The 25,336-nt window shown below is 40.5% G+C and overlaps 2 protein-coding genes across 3 annotated transcripts; both read left to right on the top strand.

The window, feature by feature from the left end:
- The first annotated feature begins 33 nt into the window (after nt 1-33).
- On the top strand, nt 34-9,499 carry LOC146382877 (uncharacterized). Of its 2 annotated transcripts, XM_084933849.1 has the most exons (19): nt 34-153; nt 1,873-1,967; nt 2,061-2,175; nt 2,268-2,442; nt 2,527-2,638; nt 3,004-3,110; nt 3,294-3,420; nt 3,613-3,733; nt 3,894-3,979; nt 4,161-4,300; nt 4,395-4,454; nt 4,545-4,608; nt 4,692-4,786; nt 4,887-5,015; nt 8,068-8,182; nt 8,269-8,406; nt 8,545-8,711; nt 8,796-8,878; nt 9,081-9,499. In XM_084933849.1, the coding sequence occupies exons 2-19, from the start codon at nt 1,889-1,891 to the stop codon at nt 9,274-9,276; spliced, it is 2,109 nt and encodes a 702-aa protein (XP_084789975.1). In that variant the 5' UTR covers nt 34-153; nt 1,873-1,888; the 3' UTR covers nt 9,277-9,499. The 2 variants fall into 2 exon arrangements, with proteins under 2 accessions (XP_084789975.1, XP_084789976.1); XM_084933850.1 differs by lacking the exons at nt 4,161-4,300; nt 4,395-4,454; nt 4,545-4,608.
- A 790-nt stretch (nt 9,500-10,289) lies between these two features.
- cnot4a (CCR4-NOT transcription complex, subunit 4a) lies at nt 10,290-19,769 on the top strand. The gene is made up of 13 exons (XM_084933848.1): nt 10,290-10,539; nt 12,330-12,552; nt 12,760-12,957; nt 13,241-13,327; nt 13,454-13,555; nt 13,788-13,913; nt 13,999-14,123; nt 14,213-14,419; nt 14,534-14,591; nt 14,722-14,977; nt 15,333-15,830; nt 16,066-16,299; nt 17,289-19,769. The coding sequence occupies exons 2-13, from the start codon at nt 12,379-12,381 to the stop codon at nt 17,615-17,617; spliced, it is 2,394 nt and encodes a 797-aa protein (XP_084789974.1). The 5' UTR covers nt 10,290-10,539; nt 12,330-12,378; the 3' UTR covers nt 17,618-19,769.
- Nucleotides 19,770-25,336: the final 5,567 nt, after the last annotated feature.

Genomic DNA, 25,336 nt, shown 5'->3' with positions numbered 1-25,336 from the left:
TTGGGTCAGGGTGCTGGGAATTTATCCCAACTTTCTGGTGCACAGAATGTCTCACAATGACTGTGCAGGCATTGTGCCCTGCTTTGGCAGAAAACACACTGTAGGGTAGAATACATTTGGGAGGCTAAACAGTTTTTCCTTCAAAAACACAAGGTAAAGTTTATTGCTTTTAATTTATAGACACAAAAAATTAGAGTTTGATTTTTTCTGTAGTCCCTTTTTAATGTCACTGTTTGCATTTTGTGTTGAAGAACCATGAAATCTCAACTAAATGCAGTGTGTGTAACGCTTGATTCAACAGCAAGAATGTGTCTTTCTCAACTTTGAGGCAGCTTTCTCTTGTAATCTCTTTCTTGTTTCGATAAGTTGACATTAAATATTTTCAGTATTGTGCAACAGTCTTGCTGACTTTTTTTCTGTTATCTGTCAAGATGATCGCACACTGTTTCAATAATGTTGAGGTCTGAGCTCAGGGGAGTCCAGTCAATGACATATAGTTTTCAGCTGTGTTTTTCTATCCAAGTATGCTTTTACTGCATTGTCAATGTGTTTAATGCTGAGAAATGAAGCCAGTGCCAAACAGACGCTTTCCACTTTCAACTTTGCCAAGATTCCCAACTGGCTTAAATGCAGCTCCAAACCATGACAGAGTTTCTATTGTATTCTATAGATGGCTGTAGAAACTCACTGTTGTACCTGTCTCTTAACATACTAATGATGTTTAGAACTAGAAACTGTAGCCATCACTCCATAAGGTTTTTGCCACTTATTTGCAGTCCAAATTTTTTGTAATTTGGCATACTTCAGCCTTCCTCACTGTTTCCCTGCCTTTAAAACGGCTCCTTGACAGCCACCCTTTCACTGTGACCATTTCTAATGAGGCTTCTGCAAACAGTAGATGGATCAAATGAAGGGCCAGAAGCATGTCTCACTTTATGATGGAGTTTGTCACATGGACGGGTTGACAATCATCAGGGAAGAGAACATACAGGAGAGGGTTCCTCACACATTCTTGGGAAACAGTACATTTGCATAATGACCGGAATCAGAACCACTTATTAACAATGGGAATCAATTTTGAGGGATTTCCTTGCCTGGATGATTGCACACGCATCAAGACCAGTGTTCAGAGTGATGATTGAGGTTGTGTGCTTTACTAACCTGACACTAGAAATCAAAAATCCAGCTACAGATGTCCAAGTTCAGGCCCAAGCTACACAGTTAGACTGGTTGGTAAAATGGTGTTAAAGACTTAACTGAAGTCCAGAAAGAGCAATATGAGATGGATTTCTCCAAGTGCAGGGTGATGTAGGGTGATACTGATGGGCTCCTCTACTGACCTGTTTGCATGATATGTGAACTGATGCTGATTTAGTGTGGCAGGGATGGCATGTCAAAGCATTGTGCTATGAAAACTGCTTCATGGCAACATTTTTGGGCAAATATACAACTTTATGCCTGTCAAACTGTTTTCTTTGACATTTATTGTATATTCAACTAAAGAAATTGGTATAATTTATGTGTTTTTGTGATAGTAAAGCACATTGATAGTAACAATGTGCCCAAAGATATAATTTACAATTATTTCTTTGCTAACACTGGTTCAACCCTTGAATTAGGTCCTTTTTTTAATGTTTTTTTTTTTTTTTAATGTTTGACCTTAACAAACTAAAGAGAATCTGGCTTCATACATGTAAAATATTTTTTAAAAAAACGATAGGTGGCTAACAACTTTTGTGCAGCTCTGTAGTACAAATGTTATTTTAACTATCTAACTAAAAAGCACCTGCCATCTTGATTCACACAAGTTGATCAGAAGAAGATGATCACCTGATACAACTTTATTGACACTAAAATCATTCATGCTCTCAGGGTTGACCCAAACAAAATGAGGATACTGTGGCAAGTCTCTGCTCTTGTACTAAGAAGAGAAATAACAACATGCCAGAGGACAATGCTCAAAAAGGGTAAATGCACTGTATCACTGACATTAAAAGCTATAATGTTAACACAGTTTATAACCAGTTTATGGAAATAATGATGATTACCTCTTCTTTCAGATTGCCTCCTCAGAATTCACCCATCTGTGTCACAGGCAATGGCAGAAAACAAACCCGTGGTTGCCCTTGAAAGCACAATTATCACACACGGCATGCCTTACCCACATAACCTGAGGTACCAAAAATGACCTTCAATTACCAACAAACTTGGGTACCAGAAGGTAATATTTGTTTTAAGATTAAATGATGAGTTGGAGTGTTATACAGGACAGCCAAGGAGGTGGAGGCTATTGTACGAGCTGAAGGAGCCACTCCCGCCACGGTTGGCGTCATCAGTGGGGAAGTCCATGTTGGACTGTCGTCCGAGGAGCTTGACCACCTCGCCCAGAGCAAGATCTCCCAGAAAGTGTCACGGCGTGATCTGCCCTACGTCATTAGCAAAGTGAGTCTTCGACACTTTGATCACACTCTAAATGAAATACTGGCAGAGTGTCATCCACTTATTAGATGTATCTTCTTTACTCAGGGACTCTCTGGAGGAACAACAGTGTCAGCTACTATGATAGCAGCACACAGAGCTGGGATTCCTGTTTTTGTCACTGGGGGTATTGGAGGAGTTCACAGAGATGGAGAGAACAGTGAGCTGAGTCCCACATTTTTGAAAAATACCTTTTACACATTTTCATATCATTTCACAAAGAGCTGTGCTTGGAGTAAACAAAATATGTTGTCAGGTGGGCAAATTTTACATTTCTGTTAATTTTGCCACAAAGGAAGGAACAAAGATGGTGCTGTGCACACAGTTGGTAAAGAAAAGACACATCTGGTTACAGTTGTTTAAGGTCTCAATGTGGAAGGATGTCACAACAGTAAGGTCGCTTACTGTCCTGAGATTTTATGTAAACGTGAAGGAGTTAGATAACTTCAAAAGTCTCTTTATGTGAAAACTGTATTTAAGTAAAACCTTAAAATAGTTTCTCTGATTAGATTAATAATCTCCCAGGTCTGGATATCAGTGCGGATCTCACAGAACTTGGTAGGACTCCCATCGCTGTCGTCTCTGCTGGGGTCAAGTCCATTCTGGACATCGGTCGCACACTGGAGTTTCTTGTAAGAAATGTTTACCCCCCACCCCACCCCGCCCCCACCCCCCATTCTAGTGTGGCAGGCTTAATAAAGTGGTGCATATATCAGTATGAAGAGCAAATATGTATTAGTAATCAGTGTATTATAATCCTTAACCTGTATGAATTCATCTAAAATGTATATACAATCGATTCTCTCTATAAACAGGAGACACAGGGTGTCTGTGTAGCCACTTATGGACAGTCAAAGAACTTTCCAGCCTTCTTCTCTCCACAAAGTGGATTCAGGTCTGCATGCCACGTCTCCAACCCTGAGGAGGCTGCAAAACTTATTGGTATATCACAATTTTATGCCATAATAAACACTGATAGAGCACTCACAGGTTAAAATTCAGTACTAGTTACTATCTCATTTTACCTCACATTTTAGCAAATAGAATGTTAGACACTCACTGTACAGCAACTTTGGGTTGTTATTTTTGTATGATATTTATTTTATTGTTTTGGGGTTTTGTTTGGTCACTCAGCAAGCTCTTTGTCCCTGGGACTCCAAAGTGGCGTCCTGTTAGCTGTGCCCATCCCAGAGGAGCACGCAGCATCTGGACAGCAGATTGAAGATGCCATAAAAGTTGCAGTGGCAGAGGCAAGGTACGAAAAATCTGTTTTCAATTTTCTCTCAGGAGCCAACTTTGGATTTGAAATGTGGCCACTTTATGATACCTGATGCGCCAGGTATCATAAAGTCACTGATTAATATCATTGATATCAGTATTAGCATCATTTTCTGTTCTCTCTTTGAACTCTCAAGGGCTGAAGGTGTCATGGGAAAAGATGTGACGCCATTCATTCTTCAAAAAGTCAGTGCCCTGACTCAAGGGAAGTCCCTTCAGGCCAGTATCCTTTCAAAAGTCTGGTTCATCAAAAAATTATGCAGTAAACATGATTGTATCAAACACTTTGGTGAAAAAAGAGAGAGAGTACAAAGATGATTGACTGGAATGACAATGTTACTGTTGGAGACTTTTGGCCTACAGTGTATGAGAACTAATGTGTCCTTAACGTGTCCTGTTTCAAGACATTGCTCTCATTCATAACAACGCAAAAGTTGGCAGTCAAATAGCCTGTGCTCTGTCAAAGCAGATGAATGACAGAGGATTAAAACGTCAAACTTCTCCAAAAGCGTCAAAATTTCCATCCAATTCAGATTCCAATATTGTGAGTATAAACACATATTTTTTTTTCAAATTCTAAAATAGTGAAAATCAAACGGTCATACATAACAGTGCATGCAATGACTATTCTGTTGCAGGTCGTGATAGGAGGAATAAATGTTGATTTTATCGCCAAGGGAAAAACAAAAGCACTTAAAGTAAGCTTCATTTACGACATGGAATCAGCCACAATAGTGCAGAGGAGGTGAACCAGACTGACTTCTGAGAACTCCCGTTATCTCTTTCAGTTTGGACAAACTAACCCAGGAAGTGTCTGTCAATCATTTGGTGGTGTAGGAAGAAACATCGCTGGTTGGTGTTTTTTTTTTAATCTGATTATGTTTTACATCATGAACATAGTTTCGTGAGTTATTTCTCTGAATGTTTCCTTAAAGACTCTCTAAGCAGATTAGGCCAAGAAACCCTGTTCATTTCAGCTACTGGAGCTGATTCAAACAGTGATGCAGTGTTAAACTACTGCAAACATATGGTATGTGAACACTGGTGTTTAGTCAATACCATGCACGGCTAAAATCTTATTTAAAGATGAAAATAATATATTTGTTTTTTCCTCTTCAACTTTTTGTAAGAACACAAGTGGTGTGGCCAGGCTCAAAGAGCATAGCACTGCAACCTACTGTGCTGTCATCACTGAGAGTGGAGAGCTGAGTCTCGGTTTGGGAGACATGGATATTCATCAGCAAATCACAGAGCACTATGTGAGTGACATCAGACACTGTTCATGCTAAGAGACATAAAGCACAAAGGGATGAAAACTGCACATATAGAATCCTCAGTCAAATATGATAGATCTACTTTAAACAGATGAAGACTTTGCCCCTGAAAGACACTTTAAAAAGCTTTTTTCCACACACGTTATACTTCTTTCTTTAATGCACAAATTAGCACAACACTCTGTTCTATGCATTTTATCTACCTCACATCCATTGACTATTTAGAGCCTCCAATTAACTTAACTGTGAGCGGTAGCCAGAGTAACCAGAGTGAGCCCACACAGGGTCAAGGGGAACATGGAAACCCCCCAAAGAAGGGTTGAGCAAGTCAGGAGATTCACACCCAAACTCTTCTTGCTGTGTGGTGTCAGATTAGGACACTCTTGCAAAAGACATTTTTAATCTCAAGTGTCAAAAGGTTAATAATCCAAATACATTTTCTTATAGATGACTTTGAGTGCCATTGCTCTGTCTTTGTTTCCATTACAATATTGTGAAGCATATTCAAACACAAATTTTGACACCAGTTTTATATACAGTGGTCCCTCGCTATCCTGTCGTTAAGTCTGATGTCACTAGCTGTGTCTGGGCCTAAACTCCTGCAGGTCCATATATCAAACGATCACTATGGCATTACTGAGAGTTGAAAAACTGTCTAAAGTCTTTCATCTTTCATCTTTAATAAAATGATCAGCGTTCTGCTCTACCAGGTGTAACAATTGAGTTTAACATCCAGGCATCCATGAAAACGGAATTTATGACATTTAACGGAGTTAGAAGTTAGCAGGAAGTTAGCTCGCTAGCTTCCATCTAAATACAATGTAGCATGTCCTGACTGCGGGGTTTGGGAAACAAATTAAAACGTACAGCTCTGTTATCACTTCCAACATAAATGAAGACAGAAAACTAAACAGCAGTGACGTTTGCAGGGTTACTGAAGTTTGGCTAGCTGGTATATAATGATGTGCTACGTGACCGCTAGCGACACAGCTATGTTAGCATAATATAAACAAGCTAACTTTTTTTCCACTCGATAAACGTTAACGTGAGTTTTCTCGGTGGTCAGGAACAAATGTAATCGCATGGCAGGATGCTGTAAAAGGACCAAACTTCAGCCAGGAGAACAACTGAGATAATCCATCCACAATACGAGGTTAGTCATTCATATACTGCTGCATGGGCTGGGCTGTAGTTACATCCTAAGGTTTTAAAAACTGAGCTTAAATAAATGATTAGCGGTAATAAAAGCCGAGGGAGGTCAACAGTGATCACTGACTGTTTTAGGAGCTTTTTGAGATTAAATAGAAGAAAATACAAAACATTAAACATGTTAACAACACAAAAGCCATATTAAACGCAGACTACTTTAGGCCCGGAAGTAGGATTCGTCACGTCACCACTTAACGACCGGATAACGCGGTTCACCTTTTGCGGCCTTGCTGTTTTGGGTGGTAGCACCCAAAAGCACCCAAAAGGCAGAGGAAGATGCTACCGCACAAAAAGTTGGACTTCTGGACATGCTAAAGTAAGGTAGAAGTTAAGCATAAGGCACACCGGATTATAAGGCACATTAGGCAAAACAAATTTCACCTATTGCCGGTTATTTTTAGAACATAACTCCCGCGATAAACGAGAGACCACAGTACACAAATTAAAAAGAATTACATATGATAAAGGATCTAAAGGTAAGGACATTTATTAAGACAAAAACAGAACTGCACTGTGTTTGTGTCTTATTATGGAAGAGCTCCACATTCATTTCTAATGTACTTGCTAACATTTGTGGTGGCAATACTCATATTAACTTTCTGGCTTTGTATGTTTTCAGACAAGCTAGCTTCTGACATGATTAAAACATAAATTTTAAGATGACCTCAGACCCCAACTAAGAACGTTTTACAGACATGGTACACAAAAACACTTGCAACAGAGGCAAAGTTACCCAAGTATACAGGAACTGTATATACAGGAACTGTATACTTGGCTGAGCACATTACTGCCCTGTAAAACAGGAGAAATAGTGCAGAGGAAACACGCTGCAGTTGGCCTGGTCAGTCTTGCCAGAACTATGTGCACAACTCTGTCCTAAGGTACTCTACTGCCATCTACTGTCCAAAGTGATATGCATTCATTTGCAACACAAAACTTGGAGGACTTCTTGAACCTTATCATACCAGTAAACAAAGTGAAGCATCCATGATTGCCTACATATTTAACAAGACTTGATTCACAATTTTGACCACATATTTGTGTGGGTCACAAAGGCTATAGTAACACAAATAATCAGTGGTTACAGCCAATGTATGCAGAAGAGCATCTCTGAATAGTATGGAGCAGCAGACGACCACACCAGGCTCCAGTCCTATCAGCTAAGAACAGGAAACTGAAGCTAACGTTTGCACAGGCTCACTTAAATTGGACAGCAGGAGAGTGGAAAAACATTGCTTGGTCTGATAAGTCTCGATTTCTGGTGGTGATTTGGGGCCAGCATTTGAAATAAGCAACATCAAACCACTGAATGATCATGCCTTGTATCAATGGCTCATGCTGCTAAGATATTTTCTCAGCTTCTTTCAGCAGGTCGCCACGCCGTGTCACAAAGCTCAAATTATCTCAAACTGGTTTCTTGAACATGACAGTGAATTCACTCTACTCAAATGACCTCCACAGTCACCAGTTCTCAGTCCAATAGAGCACCTTTGTGATGTGGAGAAGCAAAAGCTTCTCATTATTTACAGCCAACAAATCTTCATCAGCTGTTGAATTTATGAATTAAGGCAGTTCTGAAGGCAGATGGGTCCAACCCCGTAGCAAGATGTACCTAATAAAATGCTTGGTTAGTGTATTTGGGTTTTGTACAGTTTTGGACAGGTATATTTTCTCAATTTGCTGACTGATTTATTAAATTTATGAAATGATTGATTTACATTTTGCTATTGTTTTCCCTGAGCCCCTGTGAAGAACCTCTGGTTTTAAAAATTGCTAAATCCGCTTTACTTACCATTTCAATATTCTGTCACTGAATAATTTTTTGTAGGTGTCACAATTCAAGACGCAACTTTCATCAGCCACACTCGTGTGTCTGGATGGTAACATTCCCACCTCAACCATCAACTATGTTTGTTGTTTTGCTGAAAAGCGCAACATAAATGGTAACCAATGGAAAGACATGATTCTAAAAAATCTCAAAAATGTGCTTTTATTGATTGTAACACTAAGATTTCCATGCGTATCGCAGTTTGGTATGAACCGACCGACTCAGAAAAGGCTTGTAAGCCTTTCCTTTCAGATGCCTGGAAGTCTTTGTCCTATTCATCTCCAAACCTGGCAGAGCTGTGCACCATGAATAAAACACTGGGTGTCAAAACACCTGAAGGTAAACTATGTTACTCCTCTTTTATCAGCGAAAGCCATCAAAAAACAAACTCACACCCTCTGCTATTGATGTTAGAGCTCTTGTCAAAAATGCACATACTCTGACGGAAGTTGAGGATGTGGTTTTGTATTGTGGCAGTGCTGCCGAGCACACTCGACGAGACGCTCAGTGTTGCTGTGGCTCTCTCGCGCCCTCTTCTGGAGCATCTTCACTGCCTGGTGGTGACTCTAGGGGCTAATGGTGTGTTGCTGTGTGGAGAGTATGATGAAGGCACAGTCAACTTGCAGCCAAGAAAACAGAAGAGGGTAAGGATGGTCTTCATGCCAGCCTGTAACGATTTGCTCTGACAGTAGTGGTGAAAATGGCTTTTTTCCTGCTTCTGTTTGCAGAAGAGACAGCTTTGTGGTCTCTACTACCCAGCACTTGCTGTGACCCCAGAGGAGATAATGAATGTGTCGGGAGCTGGAGATAGGTGCTAAAAATTTGCTTGACCTACTTCATCCATCTTGTTCTTATTTGACTTTCATTTCCTTTGTTTCTTCTGCTGCAGTTTTATCCACTTTTCAATTTCCATGACCTCTTTCTCTCCCCATCTCACTGGCATTCTTTCACTGAGTCACAAAATGATGGTAAAACACTCAAACAAAAGACTCTCATCTCCCCTTTGTTTCCAGTCTTGCAGGTGCCTTAATGGCAGGGATTCTCCTGGGGAAAGACACAGACAGCTGTGTTCGGATGGGACTCTTGGCTGCAAGGACATCTCTGGCATCCCCGCACCCCATCGCTCCAATGCTCACTTTAGATGCTGTAAACCCCAACAAAGTCCACACTCAGACCGGGCCCAAACCAAGCCTTGTGTGGATTGATTAAAAAATAATAAAAAATTGTGTTAGCTTTTTAATATTCTTATGGAAACTGTGTGTATTGTGACCGAGGAAACTATAAAGAACAAAAGAAAAAAATATTGAATTCTAATTTTCCTTGATTATTAATGTTCTGTAATAATTGTATCTTGCAAAATATGTCAAGCAGCTTTGTTAATTTTATACAGCCATATGATAACCAAGTTCAATAAACAGATTATAAAAAATTATGAATTCAAGGGCATTCTGGTGCTTTGATTTCTAAAGAATGACAGTCAGTGGCTTGCAGTTGAATAATTACTATGATGATTTTGTGAAAGGCACTAAATACAAAAGAATCTATAAAAACATTACATCAAGGACAGACGGAAAGCAAGTTATTATGAACCAGTGTTTTTTTTATAAATATTTTCTATTTATGTTTTAATTATGCTTACACAATAACATATAAAAACAAGATTCTATAATATTGGATGGGTAAGATATTCCTTTATATTTTTGTGTCACCGCAACTATATATTAAATAAAATCTGTTTTAAAAAAAACAGCTTAAATAATCAGAATCAGAATCTTTGATGACATTGTAGGAGTGAAACAAACATTGAACAACGAAAATGAGTTGCAATTATCTCAGTGCAAAAGAAGACACAGATAGATAGATAGATAGATAGATAGATAGATAGATAGATAGATAGATAGATAGATGAAAAGTACACATAAGGAGCTAAATATAAAATAGTGTAGAAAATAAAATAATGGCGAAAAATAACACAAAATCTAACTGTAGTGCAAAGGAATGATATGTAAAAAGTTGAATATAACTAACATAGTAATGACGGCTGATTTAAAATATATGCATTTTGAATTTAGAAAATAATGGCGAACAAAATTTCTTCGTAAGTGCGTTGCAGTGGGAACTACATTCCTCTTGAACGTAATGGAACGATGGGAAAATGTAAAAACTACATCTCCCTGAAAGCATCAGCCCATCTGCGCAGACTCAGTGGCACTGAATACTTGCCCCACTCCCTCCTCCCAACTATAATGCTAGCTAAGATGGTGGTTTGAGCGTAAATTGTCTCCACAATACCAAGAAAAGAAAGGGGCAAAACATCTTTATAGCCTTTTAATTACAACAGAACAACACAACTGCTGGTATCTTACGTAACCCTCTATAGATATTTTGACATTTCAGATACATTGGCTCGCAGTCCCCGCCCAATTTAGTGTGACTCCCTTGGAGAGGAATCCTAAGCTAAATACGGACAGGGTAAGTAACGCTAACGTTAGCCAAGCTGCTAGCTGAGCTAGCCAGCTTCCATTCTGCCTCAATAAATGAAGGGCAATTATGTCTATTGCGATTTTACTGACAGACTGTAAAGTTTTCTCACTCTTCATGAATTTCTGCCCAGCTAATCTTAATGTCGTTTGAGCAATGACAGTTGTTTATAGTGCCAACAACTTGTTCCCAGTTCAGTGTTAGCTTATGTAAGGCCTCGTCGTCAGCTCAACTCCAAACCCTCGTACACTCTGATAATGTAGCCTGCTAACTACGGGTTAGCTTAAGCAAGCTGTCACTTTTTATATAGGGGGGCACCATAACGTTATGTCATACGTTTTTTTTAAACTACGAACGTCAATATTGGGGAACGTCTCATGTCCACATGCATTATATTTGTGATTAATATCGCAGTTGTCACGGAATACTTGGTCTCAATCAGACCGGCGTCTTTTGCCAGTTCGCGGCTAATGTTAGCTTAGCCCGTGGTTAGTCAAATAACATCTGTCATAACGTACGATCCAGGAGACTAAGCAGCTAAAGTTACCAGCTTGGCCAACACGATTTGTTCACGACTTTAGTGGGGATGTCTGCGAGTGAAAACGCAAAACGGCGACAGCCGTGTACGTGTAGGGTTATTTGCGAAAATGCTGCCCGGCATTGGATGTCTATAGTCTTTTAGGTTTTTATCGAGCTCTCGATGGGCTCGTCTGCTGGCAGCGGTGTTGTCACGTAGAAAACAGGCTGGTGTTTAAATGCCAACAACAGGCGATTCAATCGTAAATAAACCTATTTTATTGTATTTGTCTTTAACGTCGACCATGACGTGTCAGCCCAAGAAAGATACCACAACATCCGCATTATCACTTGGCGACCATTAGTTCTGTTTTTTTTTTAGGATTGGGTTGGTACGTACACCCATTTGGCTTATTTTAGACCTAGCTAGAAAAACCAGTGCCGCCCAATGAAAAGACCTCAACAGAATGCAACAAATCTTCCATCTGTGGAGGCCAGAATGACCCGTTATTATTCAAGCCTTTTCGTGGTCATCTGTAGAGGTGTTACCGATGAGTGTTTCTCTTTGCGCGATGTAGCACACTCAGAAATATTTAACTGTTATTGAGGACTAAAGAAAACGGTCGGATATATTAATTTAGGACCGTTTGAAATAGTATTGAGACACAAATGTGTCAATTGTTGACACCTTTTTCTTAATCTTTGATGTATCACTTAAATATTACAGCTCTGTGTGTAGCACAATGATTTTCAGCTGTATTACTCGGGAAGCACTGAAATCCTGAGCTGATACAATGTTTGAAATAACAGTTTGGCCTATAGCTGATGCCGATAGGGGTGGGTGTGTTGTTGTTTTCATTTATACCCCCCCCCCCCCCCCCCTTTTTTTTTTTCTTTTTCTTTAATTTTTTTTTTACAAAAGAAGCAAAAAATCTTGACCAGATTGTTTTAAAAATCTTCAGGTAGTCAACAAGGCTGATACTGATGTTTAGATATTATAGTGGTGCTTCTCTACTTTGTGCTGTCATTTGATTAAAAAACTTTGTTTTAAAATGCTGGGTGAGCTTAAGTAACTGGTTTGGCATTCAAAAAATTGCATTTAAAAATGCAATTAAAAGTATTTTGGCGTGTTCACTGATATATTGTCACGTTCAATCGAAAGGGCTATACCTTTGAGTCATTCTAAATAAATTGTAAATATATTGCTTGCTATATTTAGTCAGTTCTGAGTGGAGCTCTTATACTCTTCATTTATGTTTTGGTAGCCCTGTGCTCTGTGATCCGCTTCAGTACTCAGCCTTGCTGCGCCATAGGATGTCCCACAGCCCTGAAATGAAGGACGACCCCATGGAGTGCCCACTGTGCATGGAGCCGCTGGAGATTGATGACGTCAACTTCTTCCCCTGCACCTGTGGCTATCAGATCTGCCGCTTCTGTTGGCACCGCATCCGTACAGATGAGAACGGCCTCTGCCCCGCATGCAGAAAGGTGAAATGGATGTAGATGCCATTAAGCTCATTAAACAGGAGGATGATTTGTCTGTGGTTGGCTCAGCAGTCTTGTTGGAGGAGACATCATGTAATCAGAATTACACAGGTGTAACTTGTGTGTAACCACGCCTTAAATTAGTAATTTTTTTTCCTTTGAATGGGAGATATTTCTGTTTGTAACGCAGTTCTTTGTGTTTTTGTGTAGCCTTATCCAGAGGACCCTGCTGTGTACAAGCCTCTGTCACAGGAGGAGATCCAAAGGATAAAGAATGAAAAGAAGCAGAAACAGAATGAGAAGAAGCAAAAGGTGACAGAAAACCGCAAGCATCTGGCCAGTGTCAGAGTGGTCCAGAGAAATCTGGTGTTTGTGGTGGGGCTCTCGCAGCGACTCGCTGACCCAGAGGTGAGTGTAATGCTGACATTACACTTCAGCTACCTGTGACAGGAGCGTTGAAACTTATGGTATTCAGTTTGATGCAGCTAAGGAAGTGGCTGTGTCACTGTAGATTTGGGCTTGACAGATGCAGTGAAGTTTAAATGTACTTTGTTGGAGAATGATCTTTATGTATATTTAAATGTTTTTACCTGCAGCTTCCTCCTGATTCGTGATTCTGTTGAATATTCAGTTTGAAAGAGCTCAGTATCCCCAACACTTTGTCACAAGAGTTGCTGTGTTTTACCCACAGGTCCTAAAACGGCCGGAGTATTTTGGGAGGTTTGGGAAAATCCATAAAGTGGTCATCAACAATAGCACATCTTACGCAGGTTCACAGGTGAGGAGGGTGGATTAGGTTAAAACAGCAATTTAATAATGAAAATCCTCTTTCATAGCTACAGTGAGCTCATAAAAGTACGCAACCGCATCAATGGCATGTTTATTTACCTGTTTTGTTTTTTAGGGGCCTAGTGCCAGCGCTTATGTTACTTACATCCGCTCTGAAGATGCTCTAAGAGCAATACAGTGTGTGAACAATGTGGTTGTTGATGGCAGAACACTCAAGGTGAGAAGTTGACCCAAAGATCTTTGTTAATTTTTAGTGATTTTAGTAGTCTTTTAAAGTGCACAAAAATTAGTCATTTTATTCTTCATTTTCTTTTCTGCTTCTAGCTATTTAACACAAACGTCATTGTAAACAATGTAGATTACACAGAGAAGATAAAGAATTCTTTGAAAAGAATTAGTATGAATTTCTATGTAAAATTTTCTACTTCTTCTATTTCTTTCTTTTGCAGGCTTCTTTAGGCACAACAAAATACTGCAGTTACTTCCTCAAAAGTATGCAGTGTCCCAAACCTGATTGTATGTACCTACATGAGTTGGGGGATGAAGCAGCTAGCTTTACTAAAGAGGAGATGCAGGTACACTTTTTTTTTCCTCTTCCCACAATGAGAGTCAGTTGTGGTTTAAAGCACCTTTTTGACTCATGTTATGTTGTTTCTTCAGGCAGGAAAACATCAAGAGTATGAGCAAAAACTCCTCCAAGACCTCTATAAAATTAACCCTAGCTTTCTACAACCTCCAGCTTGTGGAACAGAAAAGTCAAAGAGTAAATCCAACTCCACACAGAGGTTGGTTTTTATTAATATTTAGATTTGTTGTATTTTTATTATTTACTCACAGTGCAGCGGAGGCTAATTTCTGTCCTGCTTTGTAACAGAACCAACAGTAGCAATGGTAAAGATGGGTGGCCGACGCTGTCAGGGCATAACAAACTGTCCAACGGGCTTTCAGAAGACCGCAAGTCCCCTCCACTGCTAGACTATCTAGACCAAGAAGCTATTACTTCAGATGGGCTAGAAACAGAGCTAGGTCCAGGCCAGCGTACTGCCTTGTCCCCCTTTTCCTCTAACTGTGACAGTAACAGGTACATGGGTTTTTCCTCCGGAAAATGACTTGCATGTTATTGAATAAAGCAATTGTGTATTTATTTTGCAATGACCTTTTTTTTTCTGTCTATATATAAATTTTCTACCTGCAGTCCCAGTGACAAACCTCCAGAGTCTATCGGCATGGTAAATGGCGAGACTTTACAACAGGTAATACAGCATTAACCAACCTCTGTGGTTCTTTTGTTTGAATATAAATCTGAGTATGAATCAGCAGTAATAAGGACAACTTCACAAACATTTTCTTCTTTCTTGTTTTTTTTTTCCTTTTTAAATAAAGATACCCACAAGTGACTCGCCCTCCCCTCCCCCGGGTTTAACTAAGCCCAGCCTGGTAGTGCCCATCAGCATGTCAGACATCACAGCCCGTTCGCCCTTTGAGGGTGCTGCAGCTGAGTCCCAGTCACTCTTTTCAGACAACAGTAACTTCAGACATCCAAACCCCCTCCCTGCTGGTCTGCCACCCTTCCCCAGCTCCCCTCGCGGCAGTTCCGACTGGCCTATGACCCCTGAACCACAGAGCCTCTTCACATCAGGTAGAATAACACCATGTTTAATCTAGCTGTCAAACATTTAGATTACTTCTATCTGCTGTATTCTGAAATTTCTGTTGAAAAATGTTCTGTTTTCTAAACATTGAGCCCATATAACTAATGCAGGTAATGTAAATAATAAGCAGAAAATGCTTAGGCACAAGTTGCACTTAAATGTTAATGTATCTAATACCTATTCAAGCTCAAACGTATAAGACTATAATAAAAAGGGGAAGTTTGTTTAATTTGCATGTAAGGAAATTTCAAAACTATTGCAGGTGTAATCTTTATCATCTAAGTTTATCAGGTAGTCCAAGTATTGTGTCTCCTATAACCTCTGTGTTTTCTCTCCCTTCAGACACAATACCAGTGTCGTCCTCCACAGACTGGCAGGCGGCCTTTGGCTTTGGCTCGTCCAGCAAACAGCAGGATGACGACCTGGGCTTTGATCCTTTCGATGTGACTCGCAAGGCTTTGGCCGACCTGATAGAGAAGGAGTTGTCAGTACAGGATCAGAGCCCTTCATCCCCAGGGCCCCTCACCCAGGGGAGCAACCATGGACCCAGCCTGCCACCCTCCAACCCTAACCCCAGCGCTTCCCATCACTTCCCCAGTGGCCTCCCACGTGTCCCACAGCACCACAGAACCATCTACAGCTCCTTCAGTTTCCCCAGCACTCACAACAGCCAGGCCAGTCAGCAGCAGCCAGCTGCCAGACACCCCTGGTTGGGCGTGCCCACACGGAATAACCTCACACACTTGAACCACTCAGCCAGTGCTGCCTCACACAGTAATTTTCTGGACCTGAATCTGCCGCCTCAGCACAACACAGGGCTGGGAGGGATCCCCATCTCAGGTACCAGACCCGTGGGTCACTTTGGCACCTTTCTGTGTCACATTGCAGTAGTGCATGTTAAAACAGAGAATCAACAAGCTATTTAATTTCACAGCACATGTGTGCTGCGGCATGGCATTATGATACTTGTTTTGATTAGCATGTATTGATTTTTTTTTTGCTGGCAGATGCAGTTTTGTACTTAACCACAAAAACACCTGAGGAGCTGACATGTCTGTTTACTTCTCTCTTGCAGAAAACAGCAGCTCTATAGACGGCTTAAATGTGAAAGAGTGGCAGGATGGACTCAGGGCTCTTCTGCCCAACATCAATATCAACTTTGGGGGCCTCCCAAATTCCTCGTCCTCTTCCTCCTCCTCATCCTCCAACAGTGTTAACCACATTGGTGGGCCAGCTGGACCTGCAGGCATGTCGCACAGCCTGAGCTGGGACGGCACAGGCAGTTGGATGGACCCCGCTATTATTACAGGTTGGCAATTAGTTCACAGCAACATTTCACATCTTTTATGAAGCAAAAATCCAAAATAACTGTTTTGGGCTTTTGTTTGTTTGAAATTATTATTTAGTCCTAAAAGATTGGTCTGTATAAACATCAGCACTATTAGTGAAATTACTTGATATTTAATATTTAACATGATAAAGGCTGACACGTTTAAGCAAGTTTAAAACTGGGCGTATACAAATCATGGATGAGTTATTAGATTCTTTTTTGTTTTGTCTTTTGTGGTAATGGAAATCAAGTTGTTATTATCTTTCGCCAAGTCATAATTGTAAGCAGTCATTTTCCATCTGGCCTGGTAGTGAGGATGAGTAGTTTGGTATGACGTTTGATTTGAATGTCAAACATATCCTGGGAAATTCCATCAGCGTATTTAGCAGAATAATAGCAAGGAAAGAGCACCATAAATATTTTACAGGCATCAAAATGCTTCCTCCTTTTAACTATCGTAGAAGTGGGTAAAAACAACTGGCACAATGTGGTCGTTTATGACATTTTTGAGCAGAGGGAGGAGCGTGAGTGACAAGCTCACACAAGACTAACCCTGGAGTTCTGAAATTTTTACAGCTTTGGATGACAAAATGAAGAAAGTATGAAGAATTTCATTTTTTTTAGCATAAAGCGTAAATGTGTGCCAGCTATTATGACTGATAACAGAAAAGACAAAAACACTTTAAAGTGTTTTTTAAACTGATTTAGTGTCTTAACTACATGATTAAGAAAAGCCTTTCAAATGAAGTTGCATAACTTTTCCATTTTGATGTGTCATATAAGCAATATATTGTTATACTGAATAGAAATGATGAGTAAAGTCACCAATGACAGCACTACTCTAAATGTTTCAACAAAGCAGCTGATCACAAAAATCCCAAATATCATTGTCTTTATGTCAGATTTGTGTTGTGTTGTTTTTTCGCCATCACTCATCTCTTGTCCTCCCTCTCCATAACCCCCCGCAGGCATCCCAGCCTCAGCCGGCAACAGTTTAGACTGCCTCCAGGACGATAACCCACCACACTGGCTTAAATCCCTGCAGGCGCTCACAGAGATGGACGGCCCTGCCAGCTCAGCGATGCCCACTCCCCAGCCCCTCCACAGCAGCCTCCTGGATGCCCACATCCCTCTTCACCACAGAGCCGCCGCCGGCTGGGCTCCCTACCTTCCCCCTCCCACAGCCAATCCCGCCAGTCAGTTCCACTCCCCTCCCCCAGGCTTCCAGACCGCCTTCAGACCCCCAGGACAGCCCTCCACAGAGCTGCTACAGAGTGCCGCTGTGGACCGCCACTGAACACAGACTACAGCAGACACCCATCCATTGCCCCACTACCACTTTATACCCACTCATCTTGTACCCTCCCCCGCCCCCTCCCAATGCAATACACACCAATCTGCAGAGTATGAAAAATTAACAAAGTAACAAACATGCTTTCATCTTTTTTCTCTTCATCCTTCCTTTTTGTCCACTCTGAAGGCATTTTATTTTGTTTTTGTTTGTGGCACACAAGTTATCAGTACCTTTTTGTCTGCTGCCATCACCACTCCTTAGACCTAGTTCTGGGTGTAACATGGGATTCATTATGTAGCTTACTGTTAACGGAGAGCACAAGAATCAATATAGGATCGAGCACCCAGTGGTGACATGAGAGTTAACTCCACAAACTGGCAAATAAACAAATTAGCTGATGTGAGGTCTTTTTATTTTAAAAGTAACTAATGATTAAGCATGAACAGCATTTGTGTTTTTGAAAGTTGAAGTCTTGATTAGTTTTCGAGGAATGAACCAAGCTGTGAATCTGCTCTTTGAAGCTTTGCCCCAAAGACCCTCATCCTCCCCAGTTTAACAGGAGTCTGTGAAACGGTTAATTCTTACAGTTGTGTCGAGAATAAGGAGAGATGATAGAGGGAAGCCCTTTTCAGACATGGGATTCGTGACATCACCTCGTTCAAAGGGAGTTGTCATTTTGACTTGAGTCACTTTTATATTTATGTTTATTCAGATAAATAAGGGAAGGGAGACAAAAAAAAGAAAAGACTTGCTGCTTTGCTTCTCCTACCGTACCCTGCTTCTTACACACAGGCATCGTGACAGATCTGTCTTTGGAAATAGGCAAATCACATCAAAGAGGATTGTATTAATCACATTGTGAATGCGAAAAGGAGTCGATTAGATAAAATATCATTGTGTACATGTAATTGCTGTTTAGAGCCGCCTCCTAGTGAATCATCATCGTGTGCGTGCCTATCCACCAACATGCCTGTGTGCAATCAAACTTCAAATTGATTTGTAAATGCCGTCAGGTCCAGCTGTACAAGACGGTGATTGAAATACAGAAAAAGTGACCATCTAGACGTTTAGCTGATGTGTAAGATTAACAAAAAGAAGCGCATGTCTGAAGGGGGCTGGAGAGAAGAGGGGTTGGTCTTAGCTTTTTGTTGAGTGGGTTTAAAAATGAATAAATAAAACAAAACCTCTAAAACAAAAAAAAGAAGCTGAGAATTGGTTAGTAAAGGTCAAAATGCAGATGAGACAGGGGAGTTGAGGGCACAGGCTATGCATGGGCTCCCTGTTAGGTAAGGACACAAATGGCCTGCTTTGAGAGGCCACTTGGCTCACATTCTCTTTAGTCGAGGGGAACTCCCATTGGCCCCGTCCTGCTGGAGGGAAAATTTTGCTGAACCTCTGTATCAGAGGATAGAGCATCGCCTAACCGCAGGGAGCCAGGGCTTTGGGAGATCGTGGCACACATCCTGAGCACTAGGGTTAGACTCACAGTGCCACTGTGTGGTACCTACAATAGCTAGCCCTAACATGGACAGCCACCACTTAGTAAGGACAATGACTAGATGGATGAGGATATGTCGAATACTAACGAGGGTAATAAAGGGGTTCACAGGTCCCTATGTTTGACCCACGAGGGCTTAAACGAGGCCTTAAAATGGACAGATGAGAGAGAGAGAGAGAAGCTTGAGCGATAGGAAGGAGAGCATCAGGACTGCTGAAAAATATGCAATATTGTACATGACTTTGACAACTGTATCTGATCATGTGTCACAAAGGAAGGTGCCGCAAGACAATACCAAGTACTGTAGTAGTGATTTAAGGAGCCTTTAGGATTTGAAATCAACCTCTCTGACCACCACCTTTTTTTCTTTTTGAAGTCTTAATTCTGATCTGTGTTCGCTCTCTCTACCGCTCTCTTCTCTCTCGATCTTGCTCTGTCTCTCTGATCCCCATCCTCCCCCCCTGCTGTTCTCTATTTAACAGTATTCACAAAATGAACAAAGTCATCCAGGAGAAACCAACACAGTCATACAATGGGTTTTAACATGATGTTGCAAGGAAAAAATAAACAAAACGACAAATTTGAGGCGCTTAAAGGAAGTGAACTGTCCTCTGCAGGTCTGGAAAAATGAACCTTAAATAAAACTAAAAACTCTGAGCTGGTGTTTGTCTGCTGTTGTCTTCTCATCACTGCCTTTCTGCAGAAAATACAAATCCCAGGAAGCTCGCTTTTAAGTTGCTCCTCTATTATTCCAAATCCTTCCACTGGGGGGCAGATCACTTTTTGTCAGCTAGGAAGCTCTGCAGTCAAACTTCAGCTGAGCACACAAGGTGACACAGAACGACACCCACTACAGTTTTTCAAATGCACCGCATTTTCACCACTAAGCGTTTTCAGTGATTGGATATAGGCAGAGTACTGATGGGCATGATCCTTGGTCAGATTTCTTTGAATGCAACATCTTTTCATTGCAGCATTGCTGCCAGGAGCAGAGCATGTGTGCGTATCACTGTCCTTTAGTTTGCAGCTCTGCACTCTCCCCGGCCAATGCAGCAGTAGATACCTGCTGCAGCGAGGTCTCTTCTCTTTTTTTTGTCCTGCAGGACTTCTGACAGACACGGGGAGGAGCACAGTTATTACTCTTTACAGTGTCTCCACTATTTCTACAGTCAGTTAACTGAATCTGATGCCTCCAATATGCTGTTTAACTCTGAATATTGTTTCTATGGGAGATTAATTACACATACATGATCTGAAGGTCTCAATTAGAACCAGAAGTAAACGTTTTTATTTGGCAGTTTAAGGTGTTAAAATTACTTATAACTGTCATAGTTTAAAGTCTTTCAAGCTTGCTATCCTTCTGTAGCATGTACAATAACATCTCAAGTTCAACAATATCATATCAATATCACAATATCATTTTCAAGTTGTTTATGAAGACTGTCCAGATTCAAATGCAATAGTAGGTATGAGAATGCTTTAATAATAAATAAAAATAATAATATGAAAATATTAAATCCTTAATATCCAGAAATAAGCATCATAATAATGAAAACTAAAGCAGAAGCAAATCACACTGAAGAATCAGAGAAAAAGCAGCACTTGAAACCGTTTTTTCTCGGAGTATTTGTCTATGATCTCCAGATAAAATTTCAATAAACAAAACACACTCGGTGTATTCGCCGATCAATCGAAGGAAAGAATTATTCAGTTGTTCAAATGGCCGATGACGTCTTTGTTTCTTTCATTTGATTAATCGATGAGTCGGCTGGTGCTAGGTGGACATGTGGCTAAAATGAACACCCCAGGATGCTTGGAGCTGCCCCGCCTCTAGTTTTAGGCTGCAGGTGCTGAGGAGGCACCAACAGAGGAAGGTGAGTGTAAATAATGCAGGCAGGCAGCAGATTCAGGGGTTGTGACAATGAGTCAGCAGCAACACAGATGGAGGGGGTGGGTTGGGGGGGGGCTTGCTGTGAGTGTTCCCGGGCCTACAAACACTCGTGCAGACTGATGAAACATAATGGAGGGATCGTAGCGATGATGCATGACTGACGTCTTTAGAAATCTGTTTTCTCCAGCTATGGAAAATAACTCTGGCGTTTGGCGCCGTTTCTGCTCAAGTGGAAAAAGATCGGCACTGAAGAAGGCACGATGGACTTGCGGATTAGTTTATTGATTTACTTGCTTTGATGAAGCTGCATAATTACGTTCATCATAAGGCTAAAGAGGATGGTGAATGACTAAGGTGTAAAGGTTAGAGGTAATTCGCAGAGAGGTATCGATTTTTGCAGCACATCGCAAAACACCTGGGTCAAAGCAGATCATATTGGATCATAAAAGAACGTTTATGCTTATGAGACTTTAAATTCCAGGCTTCTTTTGTCTGTTTTTCTACAAAACCAACTCATTTTGCACTGAAGTTAAAAAAACACACATACACATGAAACTCTGCTCAGGTGTTATCCCTGGATGAAGCAGAAAAAGCCCTGATTTTTCACTCTTCCACAGAGCTGTCCTCTGCAGGGGTTCAGTCTGCTAAACTGCTGAAGCCTCGCTTTCCTTGAGGACTGCAGCTACAGTATATGAGGATGTGTGCAGAGGGCACAGTAGCTGCAGTCACTGTGAAGTATGACATTGACAAATTATTGACCCTTACTAAATTAGAACTTTAAACTTAAAGATATATACAAAATACTAAAGTATGAAATACTAACTCAGAAAAAGCCTGTACAGAAATTATGTGTTGAAGTGTGGAAAATAAAAGGCTAATTTTTATTGTTTTCCATGGTGTCTCTCTTAGATACAGGAGCAGGAAAGTGCCCAGCAGCCAATTCCATTTATTTGACAGGAAGTGACATCAGAGGTTAGGGGTAGCAGCATACTGACCTTGCTGTACATCTGTACAGCTATTCTTCTTCATGTTACCTGAATCAACCAAAGTCTTCAGCATATCAGAAACCAAGTTACTGGTCTTCAAACCCTGCATGTGTGTCAGACAGGACAGTCTAAACTTAGTTTTAGGCTATGCAGTCTTTCATATGACAGCGTTATGATGGTCAGTGATGTACATGTGTAATTTCCTGGCCCTGGGCTGGTGCCCACTTGGGAAACCTGCAGGGACTGCTCTCAGCAGAAAGCACTCTCTCCATTTGTCAGCCTCCGACAGGCCCTCTCAGCAGTGGAGCTGCATGCACTGCAAAAAATGACCATTTTCACAATCTGTTTACTCTCATATTAGACTGATAAAAGTGGAGCAGAAATCTGAAACTGGCTAATAAATGAGAAAACTAGACCACCGCCTTTGTGACAAATAAGTCATTTTAATGAAAAAACAAGGAAATGACTTTTGATAAAACATAAAAAAAAACCCAGAATGGTCCACCACAGTCAGCATGACTGGGCCAGGTAACACTCTGTGTTACCTTATTTGACAGAACATTTTCTGTATATTTATCATAATACACATAAAATCCTTTAATGCTTGGATAAACAAAGCTTCAAATAACAAAACTGGTCTTAAAACCAAATAATTTGCCTTTGGGTCTGACTAAAGTATACAGAAAAAAACTTATCAGTGTTCCAAAAGCATAATGAACAAATTTAACGGATTAATACTAAAATCAGGAAAATTAATCAATAATAAACATGAAATATTTTTTTTAAAAATGGAATCATAAGAAAACATTACGGTGAATATTATAGACTGAATTAAAATCTGTTACTTTTTCATAACTCAGTGAATGTATTAGCAGTTGCCTATTCATATTTTCCCAACCACAAATAGCAATGTAAGGAAACATGACAAGTCTGACAATTTAAGACACCTGGTGCACAAATTTAAGAGATATTTTATTTAGCTGAACAGTTTAATGAAAGAAATACTTTTTGCAGTGTGTACAACTCTAGACTGACCCACACGAGCCTTTACTGTAAATCCTCCAGCAGTCCAGTTAATGTGCCCTGGCCAGGAAAGCTGACATGATCCTCTATCATCACAGTATGTAATGGCTCCGCCATATGGGATCTGTGTGCAGTGCAACATGCACAGCAGCTTAGATCCAACAATGTCGCTGCATCTTGTCCTCTCCTCTGAGTTCAAACTAAGGCCACACCTTGCAAATGTCCAAGTACTTCTGAGCCTCTGAAAACGGGGGACTGTGGATAAAAGTGGCTTTAATTCCTAAAACAGTTCATGCTTCAAGTATGCACTTCTGTTGCAGCTTGTTTGCTTTAAAATTCACTGCGATGGTGTACAGAGGGAAAAATTATCCCCAAAATTTGCCATTGTCTAAAAACATGCACTAAAATCTACCTCCCGCTTGCAGTAGGGAGTAGATTTCATCACAGTAGATGTCTTTCTGAAAGTCCTGTAACTAAGTTTAAGAGTATAATTCACCCACTGTTATCATATTCAAGGCCTTGTACCAACACAGAGCAGAGCAGCTACCTGAACGCCACTCCAACAGAGCTGTTTTATCTTGTTAATAATTTTACCTCCTCACTATGTATGACTTTGGATACTGTAGCTGCTGTGAAAAAGAGAGCCTCAAATCAGAAGTACTTGATTCCCTGGAATAACTCTCAAATGGGCACCTTAAAGGAGGTAAGTTGTAAACTGGAGAGGAAATGGCGAATCAAAAATTTAGAAGAACATCTTTTAGCCTGGAAAAATAGTTTATAAAAAAGCTAGAATATTCATCATTGATTGAAGAAAATAAGAACAACCCTAGGTTTCTCTTCAGCACTATAGCGAGGCTGACAAAAAGTCAGAGCACCATTGAGCCAACCAGTCCTTCAGTGATAACTAGTAATGACTTCATGAATTTCTTCACAAATAAAATTTTAATTATTAGAGAAAAAATTACTCATAATCATGTCACAGATGTAACATTATCTACTTTCAGTACCATTGATATTCATTTAGAGTCTTTTTCTCCAATTAAACTTTCTGAGTTAGTTCAGAAATTGCTTCCACTACGCGTGAAAGGGTTAATTACAGGCCAATCTCCAACCTTCTATTCATCTCAAAAATTCTTGAAAGAGTAGTTGTCAAACAGCTAACAGATCATCTGATCATCTGTAGAGGAATGGCTTTTTTTTTTTTTTTTTGCTTATTTAAGTTTCACCCAGGTTTCAGAGCTCATCACAGCACAGAAACAGCTTTAGTGAAGGTTACAAATGATCTTCTTCTGGCCTCTGACAGTGGACTCATCTCTGTGCTTGTCCTGCTAGACCTCTGTGCAGCGTTTGATACTGTTGACCATAACATGTTATTAGAGCAATTGGTGCAAGCTGTAGGTATTACAGGTACTGCACTGCAGTAGTTTGAATCATATCTATCTAATAGACTTCAATTTGTTCATGTAAATAGAGAGTCCTCTTTACACACTAAGGTTAATTATGGAGTTCCACAGGGTTCAGTGCTAGGACCAATTCTGTTTACATTATATATGCTTCCCTTGGGCAGTATCATCAGAAAGCATAGCATACATTTTCACTGCTATACAGATGACACCCAACTTTATCTATCTATGAAGCCAGATAACACACACCAATTAGTTAAACTGCAGGAATGTTCGAAAGGCATAACGACCTGGATGACCTCTGATGTTCTGCTTCTGAATTCAGATAAAACTGAGGTTATTGTACTCGGACCTGGAAATCTTAGAAATATGGTATCTAACCAGATTCTTACTCTGGATGGCATTACCTTGGCCTCCAGTAACGCTGTGAGGAACCTTGGAGTCATTTTTGACCAGGACATGTCCTTCAATGCACATATTAAACAAATATGTAGGACTGTTTTCTTCCATTTGCGCATTATCATTTTGAAATATCCTGTCTCAGAGTGACACTGAAAAACTAGTTCATGCATTTTTTTGCTTCTAGGCTGGACTACTGCAATTCGTTATTATCAGGATGTCCTAAAAACTCCCTGAAAAGCCTTCAGTCCATAATGCTGCAGCAAGAGTACTGACGGGGACTAGAAAGAGAGAGCATATTTCTCTTATATTGGCTTCCCTTCATTGGCTCCCTGTTAAATCCAGAATTGAAAAGGTCATGAGTAATTAGGCCCCATCTTATCTTAATTACCTTATAGTACCATATCACCCCATTAGAGCACTTTGCTGGATTTGGGCTGGATCAGGTGACCCTGAATCCTCCCTTAGTTATGCTGCAATAGGTGTAGGCTGCTGGGGGATTACTTACCATCCCATGATGCA

This window comes from Perissodus microlepis, chromosome 7, assembly GCF_051167445.1.
Source record: "Perissodus microlepis isolate ML-2025 ecotype Zambia chromosome 7, ASM5116744v1, whole genome shotgun sequence".
Lineage (NCBI taxonomy): Eukaryota > Metazoa > Chordata > Actinopteri > Cichliformes > Cichlidae > Perissodus > Perissodus microlepis.
The sequence above is the reverse complement of the archived record's forward strand: the minus strand, read 5'-3'. Positions and strand labels throughout refer to the sequence as shown.

Excerpts from the sequence above, each read along its gene's own strand:
- LOC146382877 (XM_084933849.1), top strand. The coding sequence starts at position 1,889 with ATGAGGATACTGTGGCAAGTCTCTGCTCTTGTACTAAGAAGAGAAATA. Across the intron at positions 4,301-4,394 it reads CCAATTCAGATTCCAATATT|GTCGTGATAGGAGGAATAAA; the intron begins GTGAGTATAAAC and ends ATTCTGTTGCAG. Across the intron at positions 5,016-8,067 it reads AGCAAATCACAGAGCACTAT|GTGTCACAATTCAAGACGCA; the intron begins GTGAGTGACATC and ends AATTTTTTGTAG.
- cnot4a (XM_084933848.1), top strand. The coding sequence starts at position 12,379 with ATGTCCCACAGCCCTGAAATGAAGGACGACCCCATGGAGTGCCCACTG. Across the intron at positions 12,553-12,759 it reads TCTGCCCCGCATGCAGAAAG|CCTTATCCAGAGGACCCTGC; the intron begins GTGAAATGGATG and ends GTTTTTGTGTAG. Across the intron at positions 14,978-15,332 it reads ACAGAGCCTCTTCACATCAG|ACACAATACCAGTGTCGTCC; the intron begins GTAGAATAACAC and ends CTCTCCCTTCAG.